Source organism: Pimephales promelas, chromosome 2 (genome assembly GCF_988280905.1).
Source record: "Pimephales promelas chromosome 2, fPimPro1.hap1.1, whole genome shotgun sequence".
Taxonomy (NCBI): Eukaryota; Metazoa; Chordata; class Actinopteri; order Cypriniformes; family Leuciscidae; genus Pimephales; species Pimephales promelas.
Window position 1 is genome coordinate 25,627,317 of NC_142770.1, and position 15,910 is coordinate 25,643,226.

At 39.2% G+C, this 15,910-nt stretch overlaps 1 protein-coding gene across 3 annotated transcripts in view; it reads right to left on the reverse strand.

Moving 5' to 3' along the window:
* kcnh1b (potassium voltage-gated channel, subfamily H (eag-related), member 1b) overlaps nt 1–15,910 on the reverse strand; it is a 72,005-nt gene that overhangs the window by 22,908 nt on the left and 33,187 nt on the right. For all 3 annotated transcript variants that reach the window (XR_016145931.1, XM_039657253.2, XM_039657255.2), the window contains 3 exons: nt 8,185–8,384; nt 7,626–7,878; nt 1,415–1,611 (listed from right to left, as the gene is read on the reverse strand). Coding sequence is in view for 2 of the 3 variants with exons in the window: in XM_039657253.2 (XP_039513187.2) it covers nt 1,415–1,611; nt 7,626–7,878; nt 8,185–8,384 (650 nt within the window). In the remaining variant the exon portion in view is untranslated. The remainder of the gene's footprint in view (nt 1–1,414; nt 1,612–7,625; nt 7,879–8,184; nt 8,385–15,910) is intronic.

Here is a 15,910-nt window from a genome sequence, read left to right on the forward strand (position 1 = left end):
CGCCCAGTTTGATGACCTGTTGTCCCGCATCTGAGCGAGGATCACCCTCGCCCGGCCCCTCATCCATCTAATCTAGCTGTCATTTATTTTTGTTTTGATAATAAATAGAGCCAGCCTTCAAAAGTTATTAACCTGTCCTGTGATTTTTTTCTCTCTCTCACGTCCAGACACGAATTTATGCACATATGTTGATTGTCTTTACAACATAATACTATTTCTAGATATGGAATGAATAACATTCAATACAAAATGAACATGTCTCCATATAGAGATAATGTTTTAAGTGATGAAACATTTGCTTTGTTGTGCATAATCCCACCATGCATTTAGTCATATTAACAAAATAATTTATTGAAGCATCCAGACACTTCACCACGTGAGCAAGCAGCTAGGCTCCTGATTGGTTAACGCGGCGCGAATTCACGCCAAAGTTCAGATTTTTTAACTCGGGCGGCAGACGCGAATTCGCGTCAAACGCGTGAATGCACAACGCTCAATTCGCGCCATTCGCGCCAACTTGACGCGCGAATGAGGCGTATTCGCGTCTCCACGCCTCATTCGCGCCGCAGGAATTTTTCACGCGCGTAAAGCGTCTTTGCATTGACTTAACATTGAAATAATTCGCGCCTGACGCCCTATTCGCGTCCGGTGTGAACGTAGCATTAGTGTGTCGAAGTTGTGATAGCGCTGTCGGCTAACGCGAAATGCTACTATTTACATTCCATGGATGTTTATTCATATATACAATTGTTTTGGACTAAAAACTTCTTCAAATTGGATTGTATGGACGCTTTACAGTGAAACCAAACCATTTTTGTTGGAATGTGGACTAACAGATGGCTAATTGGTGAGTTTCTTCCAGTTTGTGTTGGTTTGTTTTGGCTGTTGGTGGTCTGACAAAGAGACAGATTGTGCCCGCTGTGTTGATTGTATCTTAAAATGGTTTACGTCGTTCGAATCACGAGTTTCTCAGCTTTCCAAAGATATGTATTATGTTTACTTTTGTGTTTGTTTTGTTTTGTCTTTCACAAAGTTAAACCTATAAACCACCCTGTGGGCCGTATAGCCTACGGCACGTCGGACCACGGAAAAAAAAAATATCGGACTAATATCGGTATCGGCAAAAGCCAAAGGTGCGGCATCGGTATCGGTATCGGAAGTGAAAAAGTGGTATCGGGACATCCCTATTTGGAACTATGAGGGACTCATTTGGAACTATGGGAACTCATTTGGAACTATGAGGGACTCATTTGGAACTATCGGAACTTATTTGGAACTATGAGGGACTCATTTGGAACTATGGGAACTCATTTGGAACTATCGGAACTCATTTGGAACTATAAGAACTCATTTGGAACTATGGGGGACTCAAATGGAACTTTTTTTTTTCATGTGAAGTAGTCTAGGCACTCACTCTTTTCCTCAGGTTGTAGGTTAACACCAGATTGCGTGAGAAGTGGCCGGCGAAGGCTGAGTAGAATTCCAGAACCTTCTGTAAGGCATCCCGCTTGATGATGTGAAGATCGCAGTAGGTCAGTGCACGAACGTTGGCACAAGCCTGAGCTAAATTCACCTCTTTCCAGAACACATCCCCGAACACGTCTCCCTTTCCTGAGAGAAAAAAAGAGAGGGGGACATTGAAAAATGAATTCCATTAGGCTTTCTAATAGTTTCAGGGGAATGTCCCGGATTCGTGTATGAAGGTGCAAATTTTCATGGATCACAGGGAACTCAATATGCACTAAAACTGGTCAGGTTGAGAATGTCATTTCAGGGGAACATTCATGCATATAAATAAGATCCACTGTAAAGTAAATCAGTAAAGTTATGGTCACATTTACCATTGTGAATTTACACACATACCAGTAAATTTTAGCAGACAAAAACATGCAGATTTTGCAATGGGTTGAAGCAGTGGTGGATCTAGAGATTTTTTCCTGGGGTTGCAAAGGGGTGGCATGAGGTTTCAGGAGGGGGGCCATGGACATTATTCATAATTTAAAATGCTACAGTTTTCATTGAATGTGTTTTGTTCTTTTCACTAGTGGGAGTCAAATCAGAGATGTAGCTGGGTTTTTGGATGGTGTGGGTCATAATTTGTGAATTGTAGACCCTTTCTCTGTGTTATCACTATCAACAGTCTCTGTAGTCTATACTTAAATTGTATTTTGTGAAAAAGCAATTCTAGGGGTGTTTGGGGGTATGCTCCCCAGGAGAGAGAGACCATGTCGTACAATTCCAATTCATCTCCATTGAATCTTAATCCTTATTAAAATGTAAATACTTTGACTAGATACATACTAGTGTGCATTTTTTTTACTAAGAATGCTGCAGAGCCATGAACAGCTGTTAGCAAATGTTAATGTTTATGTTATCTCTAGTTGATCATGATTTTTGCAAGTTTGGTCATGGCACTGATACATTGTAAAATACCAGTCTTCAATAAACGGACAGTTTTGTACCAAGTCTGCCAAATTTCTGCTGGTTGAACACTTCGGTGGTGTTGAGATGCGGAACAGTGGAATTTTTGTTTTTAGCAAAATCTGTTTTCTCAATGTATGCTCACATAGATAGTGTATTTTAATATCATATCATATAATATAGCCTAATAATATGTCCAATAAAGCTGTTTTCATTTCCTACATTATTTTTTTTTCAGACAATAGAACAAGTGGCTATGATATAGTAAATGACAAAATTTTGTATGTTAAAAATATCTCTAAGCTCTAAGCAATAATCTAATCTAAGTAATTAGGACAAGAGGGAAAAAAAGGAAAATAAAATGGTCAAAATAAATTCTTTAAATATAAAACAAAAGAGAAGCAGATAAGCGATAAGTCTGTGAAACTCCCCTCGGCCATTCACTGAACAGGGGAGATGCAGAGAGAGATCGACGGCAGGGAGAAAGCAAGACCTCGCGCTCGCAGGATAGTAGTACTGGTAACATTTGGAGGTTACTGAGCTTTGTTTAAAAAAGTCGCTAAATTTGTCGCTAGTCGCTTTTTAAAAAACGTTGCTATTGCGGTCAGAAAAGTCGGTAAATATAGTGATAAATGCGCTAAGTTGGCAACACTGTTTGCTGGCGTGAGTGACTGGTAAAATTTCGCGGGGGTCACTGACGTGCTGATGTACTGACTCGGTGCAGTAAACTGACTCGAGGACCTTTTCGCGCCGAGTCGAAAGTGCTCCCAATCACTTGCTGTGGTATTCCGCCATACATTATAGTTCTCCACTTTACACACTTAGAAAAGTGCAACGTTTTATTTTGAGTCATCGTACTAGGTCGAGTTACACTGCTCGAGTAACTGTATTAAATAGGGAAAACGTTGAGATGTTTGGTCGCTTCTCTGCTTGGCCCATATTGAATGAACTGGGCTAGTTAAGTGCGATCAAAGTGTCTCGCGCGCCAAATTGAGTGCATGCACTGAGGCGACAGAGGTATGCATCAACTCGTCTTAGTTAAGGGAATAACATAGTTTAATATAAAAAAAAACAGTGGAGTATCCCTTTAACTCTTTAAAATACATTGACGCTTCACGGTGAAGCAGATCTCATCCCCACAGACGCCTCTGCTTTTTTTCTAACCCTGCAATGACAGATTTACACCTCCAGTGAAATGACACACTCTTCTAGAGACCTGCTGTCCCGCAGGGGCTGCAGTGCAAATATTTATCTCAGCGTAATACTGGACTCTGCTGTGCAGAGAGGTTCTCATGCTGCCTTAAGAAATAATAACAGCGATGCTTGCCTTACCAAATGCCCCTGATTAAGCCAATGCTTGACCTTATTTAACCTTCCTAACCCATTCAAAAACTGACACAATGCATTTTGACCGGTTGATCGGGTAGAATGTGAGCTTTTAAAACAGTCATAACTTTTTTAAGTTAAAACCATGTTGTATCTTATCAACAACTTCTCAATAATTAATTCATGTGCTAAAATTTAAGTCACACTTCATATTAGGGGTCTTTAACTACTATATATTCACATTAAAAAATTGTTAGTACATTGTGTTATTGTGTGGTGTGGTGGTATGGGTTGATTCAAGGGTTGGTTAAGGTCAACAGTGTAATTATAGATAGAATTAAATAAGTTAATTATAGCTGCAGTTATTTTTTAAATATAAGTACAAGGTAAAAACAATGTAGTACAATAAATGTTGGATGTTACCGTGTAATTAACATGTTATTACGACATTAACCTTTTTATAAATTAAATAGTTCTCTTTTTGTCAAACTAGTTGGTCTGTGAACTTTTGCTCAGGAGTAATTTCAAAGGTCTTCACCCGCTGCTTGATAACAAATGGACAAAATTTCACAGATCCTGTCAGACAACACTTACACAGGCACAATCAGCCTAGACATGAGATTAACTGAAACTCATGAAGCAGAACCCAAGAGAGATAGTGACCTGGAAGTACACTGAGATAGCGAGACCACTTCAGCCATCTGACAGAGCATCCCTGGCTCAAGTAAAGCTAAATAATACACTAAACCGAAGGCAAAATCATTTGATTATCAAAAAATCATTTAAATAGTGCGTATTTTACATCTTAAAATTTGGTATCTCAGAAAAATCGCAGACATCACACTTGTTTCCTATTGTGGAATTGAAAAGGGAAATGTTCATCTCATCTGAAAAGGACTTCAGGGATATCCAGATTTTGAGATATGATTAAAACAATGGAACTGCATCTTTTTTTCAGGTGGAGACTGGAACTAAATATTGACGTTTGGTTCAGTAAACAGTTCTTGTGTCGAACATCTGTTGATAAGCACAGAACACTGTGCTAAAATGCTGTGACAGCATTATTCACGTTATCATGTCATAGTCATGTAAACACATTATTTTATCTGAGTCTGTTTAAGAAAAACTCACCACATGACATGTAGATGTTTGCCCAGTACCCTGATTCCTGAATCCAGGACATCACATTGAAGGATTTTTTTAAAGAATTTATTTGTCAATTATAGTGGAAAATAAGTATTCAATAAGTTCAACTCAATACTTTGTAACATAACTTTTGTTGGCAATGACAGAGGTCAAACATTTCCTGTAAGTCTTCACCAGGTTTACACACTATAGCTGGTAATTTAGCCCATTCCTCCATGCAGATCTCCTCTAAAACAGTGATGATTCGGAGCTGTCACTGGGCAACACGGACTCCACAAATTTTCTATGGGGTTCAGGTCTGGCTAGGCCACTCCAGGACCTTGAAATGCTTTTTTATGGAGCCACTCCTTCGTTGCCCGGGTGGTGTGTTTGAGATCATTGTCATGCAGGAAGATCCAGCCACGTTTCATCTTCAAGGCTCTCACTGATATGGAAGGAGGTTTTGGCTTAAAATCTCACGATACATGGCCCCGTTCATTCTTCCCTCAACACGGATCAGTTTTCCTGTCCCCTTTGCAGAAAAACAGCCCCAAAGCATGATGTTTTCCTCCCCCATGCTTTACAGTAGGTATGGTGTTCTTGGGATGCAACTCTGCATTCTTCTTCCTCCAAACACGAGTTGATTTTTTACCAAAAAGTTCTATTTTGACCACATGATATTCTCCCAATTCTCTTCTGGATCATCCATATGCTCTCTGGCAAACTTCAGATGGCCCTGGACATGTATTAGGATTAGAGTCCCTCTCGGTGTAGTGTGTTACTTATGGTAGCCTTTGTTACTTTGGTCCCAGCTTTCTGCAGGTCATTCATCAGGTCCCTCCGTGTAGTTCTGGGATTTTTGCTCACCATTCTCATGATCATTTTGACTCCACGGGATGAGATCTTGCGTGGAGCCCCAGATCGAGGCGGATTATCAGGTCTTATTACGTATGTCTTCCATTTTCTTACACCAAGCTGCTTGCCCACTGTATTGATTCTTCCCAGCCTGGTGCAGGTCGACAATTTTCTTCCTAGTATCCTTCGACAGCTCTTTGGTCTTGGCCATGGTTGAGTTTGGAGTGTGACTGTTTGAGGCTGTGGACAGGTGTCTTTTATACAGATAACGTTGACGGTTCAAGGTGCCAATAATACAGGTAACGAGTGGAGGACAGAAGAGCTTCTTAAAGAAGAAGTTACGGGTCTTTGCAGCCAGAAATCTTGCTGGTTTGTGGGTGACCAACTACTTATTTTTAGGGTTGGGTATCGTTTGAAGTTGAACGATTCTGATTCCGATTCCTTGTTTCGATTCCGGTTCCTAACGATTCTCAATTCCGATTCTTTTAAGAGGCAGGGTCAAAAAAACTTTAGCTAACCTTGCTAACCAGCGGTCTTTCGGAAGGAAATAATCCTTTCTGAAGGAAATACTCCTTCTGTCACAAATACTCCTTTTGTCACAAATTTTGCATTTTGCCAAGATTTCGTTATTTTTAGAAAAGTGAAGCCACACTTTGGACCGCCGACGTAAGCTACTCATGTTCGACTCGCGCGGTTATGCCAACACTTCCGGTAGACGCTTCTTCGTTGGTGTTGTTCAGCGGTTTCTTCTTCCGCTCGGCGGACTGTGAATATCGAAACTAGGAAACGAAAAGTTAGTCCCGGTTCCAATCGATACTCGATTCTCGATACCCAACCCTACTTATTTTCCACCATAATTTACAAATAAATTCTTTACAAATCCTACAATGTGATTTCCTAGATATTTTTTTCCTCATTTTGTCTCTCTTAGTTGAAGTGTACCTATGATGAAAATTACAGACCTCTCTCATCATTCCATGAGCACAATCAGTGGCTGACTAAATATTTTTTGGCCCCACTGTAAATACATTAAGTTGTACCAAAATATATAAATACATTTTATTGGTTAAATCGGGTAGAAATAGCTCTTTAAGCTAACAATTGTAAGTTACAACTTCTTAGAAATGTTAGAAATTACTTGCATTTCTACATTTTAGTATAAATGTTGAAATAACTTGCATTTGATCTTTCATTTAGTAACAATCTGTGGTGCGTTTCTCAAAAGCATCGTTAGCTAACTATGGTCGCAAGTTCTGTCATTATCAGCATAGTTCAACGAGTCGCTGTTTTCCGAAAACATAGTTCCAATGAACATTCGCAAACAGCAATGCAGAGTTGTGTGGTTGGAACGACAGATTTCTAGTTTGCATCGAGAGCAAAATAAGCAGGCTCACATTCAGTACAATCTATATCTTTTATTTAGAATACATACAAATGTCATTTACGTCTTTTAGTTTGTCAACAGATTTAAAGCGGCGTTTTTGTATGTGCGCATGTGTGAACGTGCTCTATTGTGTAAGAACGAGCCTATCATTGAGTCTGGAAATAAAGCAAAAAAACGAAAAAAAAATTATAAATAGTCCTCAGATGCCACGTTCGTAATTTATAGCAAAACACCTAGCATTAATTAGATCAAATGGATTCATTAAAAGTAGTTATTACTTCACCACCCGATTGATGTCATAAACCAACGTTTTATGACGTTTTTGGGAAACAGTCATGACTGGCTAGTTTATTTCATCAGCTTACTATAGTAGTTAGGCAGTGAGTTACAGCGTTGTATGGGAAACTCACCCCAGTTTGAAATGAATGAGGAATGAAATGACCAAAATTGGCATGAAACAATTGGGAAACACATAATGAATTTGTTTACTTTGGGTGAGAAATCTTATACTTGCCCAAAATAGCAACGACTTCATCATCCTGGATGACCTCCAGAGACCCTGACACCACAAAGCAGAGGCTGTCGACGCTTTCGCCGGCGTGGTAGATGAGGTCTCCCGGGGCGCAGTGGATGGTCTGAAACTCCATGGCTAGGGCTCGCAGACAGCCGTCGCTGGCCAGACGGAAAGCCGGGTGTTCTTTGAACACCTTCCGGTTGAGATGAACGCAGATGTCTGCTCGCATGTCTTTGGGGCAAATCTGCAACACCTGTAGAGAAAAACAATCAAAAACCCATCTTTTGCTTCAAGATCCCACACATGAACATTAGCGTTAAACAAAAACTGGAGGCTGTCCAAGCCTTTCACTAATAATTCATGAGATTTTGAGAAGCCGTTCAAAGCCTTACGTAACACGCAAGTTAGACTGTGATCTTAAACATTAGAGGGCCATTATTCACGCATGCTACGGATGTTATGGCAAAGTCAGAACAAATGACTTTAAAAATGAATGAAGAAAATAAGCTCCCTGGATATAGATCGAGATCTTCTGTCTGCCAGACTCTGTGCCAAGTACCTTATCAGTGTCAATTCCTCTGGACATGGACCATGTGGAGACTATATAGTCCATGACCCTCTCACTGAGGCCCTTAGGAACCTGGTAGAGCTTCAGGAAGTCTCTCACGCTGTTCAACATCTCGTGGTAGCGGTTGGTGTTGGCATACATTTGCTGGAAGATGGTGGTTACATTACCAAAGATGGTGGCGTAGAGGAGAGCTGAAAGAAAGAGACACTGGGTTAACCTTAACTCTGACCTTAAGAGAGAGCTACAAATAAAGTGGTTTGGTAGATGCTCTTTAGTTTGAGTAGTTTGACTCATTTTTAAGTTTCATTTGCAAACAATTCAATTGGAGTTTACGCCTGTGTCTCAAAATCTATTGAGTACAGTTGGTTATTATCTGCTTTTTACATTACCATGCAAAAATTGGTCCCACTTTATATCAAGTTTCGGTAACACTTTAGAATACGGTTCCTTCGTTAATGAATAACTACACAAGAACTAATGAGTAACACAATATTAACAATCTAGTAACTATTATTAACTAACAAGAAACTCTGATTAACGAACTAGTAAGTAATAGCGCACAGACGAAAGTGGTAGTTCACTATTAAGTAATCAATAACTACTATTTTTTTAATACCTCCCAGAGAACTACTGAAAAAGTTTATTATTAACTAAAATAAACTCTTATTTATGAATTAGTAAGTAATAGCTCACAGATGAAAGTGTTACAAGATACTTCTGTAAGAATTACTAATTATTTGGATTCGTATTATAAAGTGAAGATCATTGGAACTAACTAGTAATGACTCAAGTGTTACTAAAGACATTTTCTAAAAGTATACTAAAGTTCACCAAAAATCTCAAATGTTTGCACAAATCATGACTAGATCATGTAGTAACACTTGAGTCATTACTAGTTAGTTCCAGTGATCTTCACTTTATAATACGAATCCAGTAGCACACGCAAGTTATTCGACACAACACTGTCCATCTTTCCCCACTGTGCTCGGCCTACTGAACAGTTTTTTTGCCATCAAATGAACTTTCAAGACATTTCAGACTGTAGGCAAGAAAATCGGTAAGCCCCTCCCCTCAAAGGCAGAAAAGCCAATGGCAGTTGAGTATCAGTTGCACGGGGAACTCCGACATCTTTATGTTTCAGCACCATAGAGAAACATGGGAAGATCCGAAGCGCTCATCGGTTTGATGGTGTTTACGCAAAAAAAATTGTAAAACGATGTGCCTGGGGAACTTGTAACACTGATTCCAGGTATCCTAAAAGGAAGGGCAATGGAATCTGTTTTATTCCATTCCCTAAACCCTTGGATTTAGCTGTGTATTAATCCAGTGATGTTGGCGGAGTAACTTGGTTCCTCAAGGATTCAACTCCAATCCCAATGAAGACGAAAACTTTCATTTTCTGGTTCAGAAATGTCATGTACAGTCATGTACAGACCGGCCTACAATTCAGTGCCTCTCCATATTAACCTGGTTAAATGTGAATTATTTTTTTTATTAAAAACTTTCCCTGCGGTCCATGAACAGTGTTGATCCTGCGATCGTGATGACCGTAACGTGACCCGCTTGCACTGTGATCTGTAAACAATCGCTTCCAAATGAATCTTGTTACCCACCATATTTATTTTCAAATATTTTATATACCCCTCCACGGCATTTAAATCCAACATGAATGCTTCTCGAAGAGAGGTTGTCCTTCTGTGTCCAAAATTGATCAAAAACATCTTGAGGCAAGGTTGCACACTGACAGATGTCATTGAATGACAGTTGGCAACTCTGTTTGTTTGTCTGAGTTAGCAACAGTAACTAAGGGGAGGCGGGGCTTACCAATGATGTGCACACTCTTGTGGAGTGTGTGATCTCCACGAATGCCTATTAATGAAGAACATCTCAAATCTGCCAGTTAGGTTGTAATATCGTTTATAGGCAGTTGACATCAAGCCTACACATCCTGGTCAAGGACACACAGCAAGGTTGTGATCTCAGAAACCAGACACTTGCTTGCTCTGCAACCAACTGAACCTCTGACACTAAGGATCTCGACTGCTACAGCTGCTGATGTCGTCTGCAGGTCCATTAGTAGCCTATGTAATATAGGCAACAGTATTGATCACACAGTGCTGGCTCTAAACCAGGGCCCGTATTCATAAAGAATCGTATTGCAAAGAGTCGCTCCTAGTGACAAAAGTCTAAGAAAATTTGTAGAAATGTGGGGCGTTTACTCTTAAAATTAAAGAAAAAATGCTAGTAAAGAAAAAAGTCATTCAGAAAGTCTCTTAACCATTAAAGAGGTCTTAAGGTCAAAGTTGTTGGGAGTACGGACGAGGACTTTTAAAGGGATAGTTCACTTTGACATTAATGTTTGGTATGTTTTATCTTACCTCAAGGGCATCCAAGATCTAGGTGTCTTTTTTTTCACAGTATTTTCAATGTTGATATTTTTAGGTCAAACCGTTCTTCTCTGTCAGTCATATAATGGAGGTGTATGGTCACCACCTCAAAGAGCATGCACAGAGAAGTCCAGATTAAACATGACTTAATGACTCGGAAATGTAAGTACACATTGATGGCCTAAGACACGAAACGAGCGGTTTGTGTGAGAAAATGAACAGTATTTATATCCTTTTTACCTCTTGTAATCATAGTCACGTCCAAGAGATCTGAGGGAGCGCTTCGATCTGTGCAAGCGCCGGAAGTGATCTCTCGTGCATGTACATCACTCATTGTTTACACAGATTTCAGAAGTGTTACCCTTCACTGTGAAGATCTAAACATATTTAGATATACAGGAAATTGCAATGGAAGACGATTTTGATATATCAACAAACCACGTTGATTTTGTTTCACAACCGCACGAGAGATCACTTCCGGCGCTTTCCGGCGCATGCGCAGACCGAAGTGTCCATGCCCTCAGATCCCTAGGATGTGACTGTGGTTACAAGAGGTAAAAACGATACAAATACTGTTCGTTTTCTCACACAAATCGCTCGTTTCGTGTCTTAGGCCATCAATGTGTATTTACATTTACAAGTCATTAAATCATGTTTAATTTGAGGTGGTGACCATAGACCTCCATAATATGACTGACAGACAAGAACGGTTTGACCTAAAAATCTCAAAATTGAAAATACATGCGGAAACAAAGACACCTACATCTTGGATGCCCTTGAGGTAAGATAAAACATACCAAAAATTAATTTCAAAGTGAACTATCCCTTTAAGCTAAGACTCCTACGTAAAAGTTTTTAAGCTAAATTACGAGTTTTCTGAGAGGATTCTTAGAGTCTTTATGAATATGGGCCCAGGTGAAGATGAAATGATCAGCCTCAGCATGTCCAGCGATGGAGCAATGCACATATGCTGGAAACGATGTATACAAAAGCCTTACAATTAGAGGGAATCATCTAGATCACGATAAACAGTGTTATTCAATACAAAAAAAAGGTTAGCCTTCGCCCGCATCCCACAACTGGTCTTAATGGCCACGCCATGTCGTTCTTGAATATCGTTTCACTGCAGACAAACACAGTTTCTGAGACCTCCTTTCCCACTCCATCAGCATTACGGCTACTTTACAGCCGGGCTTCATTGGATCAGTTTCATTTCATGCAATCGGCTCCCCGGTCAGCGCTTTTTCACCGGCCCGTCACCCTCTGTCGTCCTCCAACGGCTCCCTGCTCCCCAGAGGTCATAATAATCAATCCCAGCTCTGCATGTGCAGAATGATAACCACCATACGGATCTGGTGAAGTGGAAGATCCCAGTGGGATTTCAGGCAGTGAATGTTATTAGTGATGGGTGTCTACACTGTTCAACGGTAGAAATGAGTGTACAGATCTTGCGGTACCAAGTTATATTTGCACTGCTATCAATGGAAAGACTGCTTTACTGTTGCATGTAAAGAAAGCGAGCATAAAGTAATGCAAAAATACTCTAAATGGGATTGTTATTAAGGGGACACAACATTTTAGTGGTTAACGGTTGCTATGCAATGCCAAATCTTGCTACTATAACCTTACATATCGCTTGGATTCATATCCTATTACAATAACAAAAGAATATGATATATATTGTAATTTAAAAGTGTAATAGAAATAAACAATATATACATAAATTCTGAGTAATTTGCATGTAAATTGAACCTCTCCTCCAGATTCGCAACAGTTGTATCATGTAATCATGTTCATGAATCCTATAACTGTGAGATATGGCGTGCAGAAAGAGTGTGGCTGTGTGTGGACACTGATCAGGCCTGTCAGCGGGACAATAGACGTGTTCGTCACACAGTCTAAAAGAGGACGCACTAATACAGCAGTGATGACAGCACACACACACAGTTCAAAGCCTGTTACAGAGATAACATGAAAATAATAGACAAAGTTTGTTTGCAGAAGAAGATAGCGTCACAGTCCAGTCATTTTAACTGTAAAAAACGTTATAAATTTAGTTCATTTATACATTATATTCTGGAGAAAACCATGATGTCATAGTCCAGCTCAGTTCAGTTCTCATATAATGGTGTCAATGCAGGAGATCAATAATATTGTTGAATATTAAGTGTCTCCAACTAAGCAAGACAACAGCCAGAGGCGACATTGGCAGGAACCCAAACTCCATCAGTGTCAGAATGGAGAAATAAACCTCGGGAGAAACCAGACTCAGTCGCTCAGTTCTCCTCTGGCCAACGAACGAACGAACAGTGTGTGATTATGATTTAGGAGCATTACAGGGCAGATGTCAGATTGGATCAGAACATTCAGAATATTATCCAGTTCATCTGGTTGAAGATCGGAGCCGGTATGATTTCATTATCACATTATGTTCCTCGTAACTGAAGAAGATTCTCTCCAATGAACTTGTTGAACTGGTTCACAAATCGCATTAAAAGCTATGGTCACAGTTACGCTGAATAGTGTTGTTAAAGGATTAGTTCACTTTTGAAAAAACTTTTGCTGATAATTTACTCACCCCCATGTCATCCAAGATGTCCATGTCTTTCTTTCTTCAGTCGAAAAGAAATTAAGGTTTTTGATGAAAACATTCCAGGATTTTTCTCCATATAATGGACTTCAATGGGAACCGGATGGTTCAAGGTCCGAAAGATAGTGTTAATAACAGTTTCAGATGCAGCTTCAAATGTCTTTAAAGGGTTAGTTCACCCAAAAATGAAAATTCTGTCAGTATTTACTCACCCTCATGTTGTTTCAACCCCGTAAGACCTTCGTTCATCTTCGGAACACAAATTAAGATATTTAAGATATTAAAATCGCTCCTGCATACAGTCCATAGGCTTCTTGAGGGACTGGCTCTTGCTGTCCCCGAAAAGTCATTAAAGACATCGTTAAAATAGTCCAAGTGACTACAGGGGCTCAATCTTAAGTTTATCAAACGACGAGAACACTTTTGTGCGCAAAAAAACAACAAAAATAACGACTTTATTTCAACTATTCGTTTATTTCTCCCTCTGCGTGAGTCAGGTTACTAGTTTAATAGCGTAAGCTTCTGTTATTGTACGTCACACGCATCACACACACATGACCAGCGTCGGCCAATAGTGAGCCTACGTGTGACGTAGTTCTACGCTATCACACTACGTTAACTGACTAGAGGCGCATAGAGAAGGAAGTGAATAGTTGAAATAAAGTCGTTATTTTTGTTGTTTTTTTTGCGCACACAAGTGTTCTCGTCGTTTGATAAACTCAAGATTGAGCCCCTGTAGTCACTTGGACTATTTTAACGATGTCTTTAATGACTTTTCGGGGACAGCAAGAGCCAGTCCCTCAAGAAGCCTATGAACTGTATTCAGGAGCGATCTTAATATCTTAAATATCTTAATTTGTGTTCCGAAGATGAACGAAGGTCTTACGGGGTTGGAACAACATGAGGGTGAGTAAATACTGACAGAATTTTCATTTTTGGGTGAACTAACCCTTTAAACGACACCAGACAATGAAAAAGGGTCTTATCATGCGAAACGATCGGTTATTTCAAAGCTTATTCCAAAAATGTAACTTTTCTAAGGACAAATGCTAGCCTTTCTCCATTCTGTGAGGCGCGTTTGCAACATTGTGTAATACGTAATTACGTTCAAAAGGTCACGGGCGACGTAGCCAGAACTACAGAGTCAGAGTGTTTACAAGTTGAACGCATAGGTTGAACGTGAAAACTAACTCAAACGCCGTTTACAAAAAAGGAATTAAAAGGTAAAACAACGATGTCGGACGATTTTGATTCTGTACTTTCGGTTACGTCGCCCGTGACCTTTTGAACGTAATTACGTATTACGTGACGTTGCAAACGCGCCTCACAATATATTACAAGGCTAGCATTTGTCCTTAGAAAAGTTACGTTTTTGGAATAAGTTTTGAAATAACCGATCGTTTCGCATGATAAGACCCTTATTCATCGTCTGATATCGTTTAAAGACATTTGAAGCTGCATCTGAAACAGTTATTAACTGTCTTTTGGACCCTGAACCATCCGGTTCCCATTGAAGTCCATTATATGGAGAAAAATCCTGGAATGTTTTCATCAAAAACCCAAATTTCTTTTCGACTGAGGAAAGAAAGACATGGACATCTTGGATGACATGAGGGTGAGTAAATTACCAGCAAAAGTTTTTTCAAAAGTGAACTAATCCTTTAATGACGGAACATCAGGAAACGCACCCCTGAACGATTCGTTCGCGAATCAGACTGATCAGACTGCAGTTGTTTTAACAACTCACTGATTCAAACGGTCCAGCCAAAATGAGCCAAGATATCGTCCGATCTTAAATGGTGCAAAAAGTTTTACCCCGGTTTCACAGACAAGGCTTAAAATGCATTTTTGAGTTGTTTTTAACAGAAGGCAACTTGCAGTGATTTATCTTAAAATATGTCCGTGTCATTGTTTTGTCACATTTATAAAAGGCACATTTATAAAAGCAACTTAGATGTCCTTATTAAGGCCTAATCCTGGCTTAATCTAAGCCCTGTCTGTGAAACCAAGCCATTATGCTGAATTTTACCATTTATTATCGTAAAAGAAAATCATATTTAGATTACGATTGTCAATTATTGCTGCTGTAACATTTTCAAATGACATAAAACTAGCATGTTTGCCAAGCGTTCCTCCTAAAATATGAGCATATTTTTTCACGTGTGACAACTACGTTGTATATTTATACTATTTGTCACCATATTTACACAAATTTTGTTTGTCCTCATTTTTAAAAAGCTATACGGTATATTATTTCACTTGTTTGAACACTTAAATTATCAGTAACTATCAAGTTTACCATCAAACACTGTTGTTTTGCAAATGAATTAAAAGTTTTCTGTTAGAGCGGTGTCGGGTTAGCGATTATCTAAGTTAATAACTAATGATCTTTGCAACAAAAGTGAATCAATCAAAACTAACTTTAGCTGGACAATAACTTTATTCCAGAGCTGCCGTAAAGCCCAAACAATCTCTGTTACTGTAATTTCATTTTATCACTGTAAAGCTGCTTTGAAACGATCCATATTGTATATTTTTTGTATATTGTGACTAGACTTGACTTTACTGTTTTTACAGTGTATAAGTTTTAGTAATAGAATAAAAAAGTTGCTTATTTTTAGATCTATGCATGGTAAATGTCTGCAGTATCATTGAGTATTATTGTTGACTAAACACTCAAGTAACATTGAAAATGACTTATACTTTGACTGGAGAAATTTGGGTTTCTGAACTTGTACTC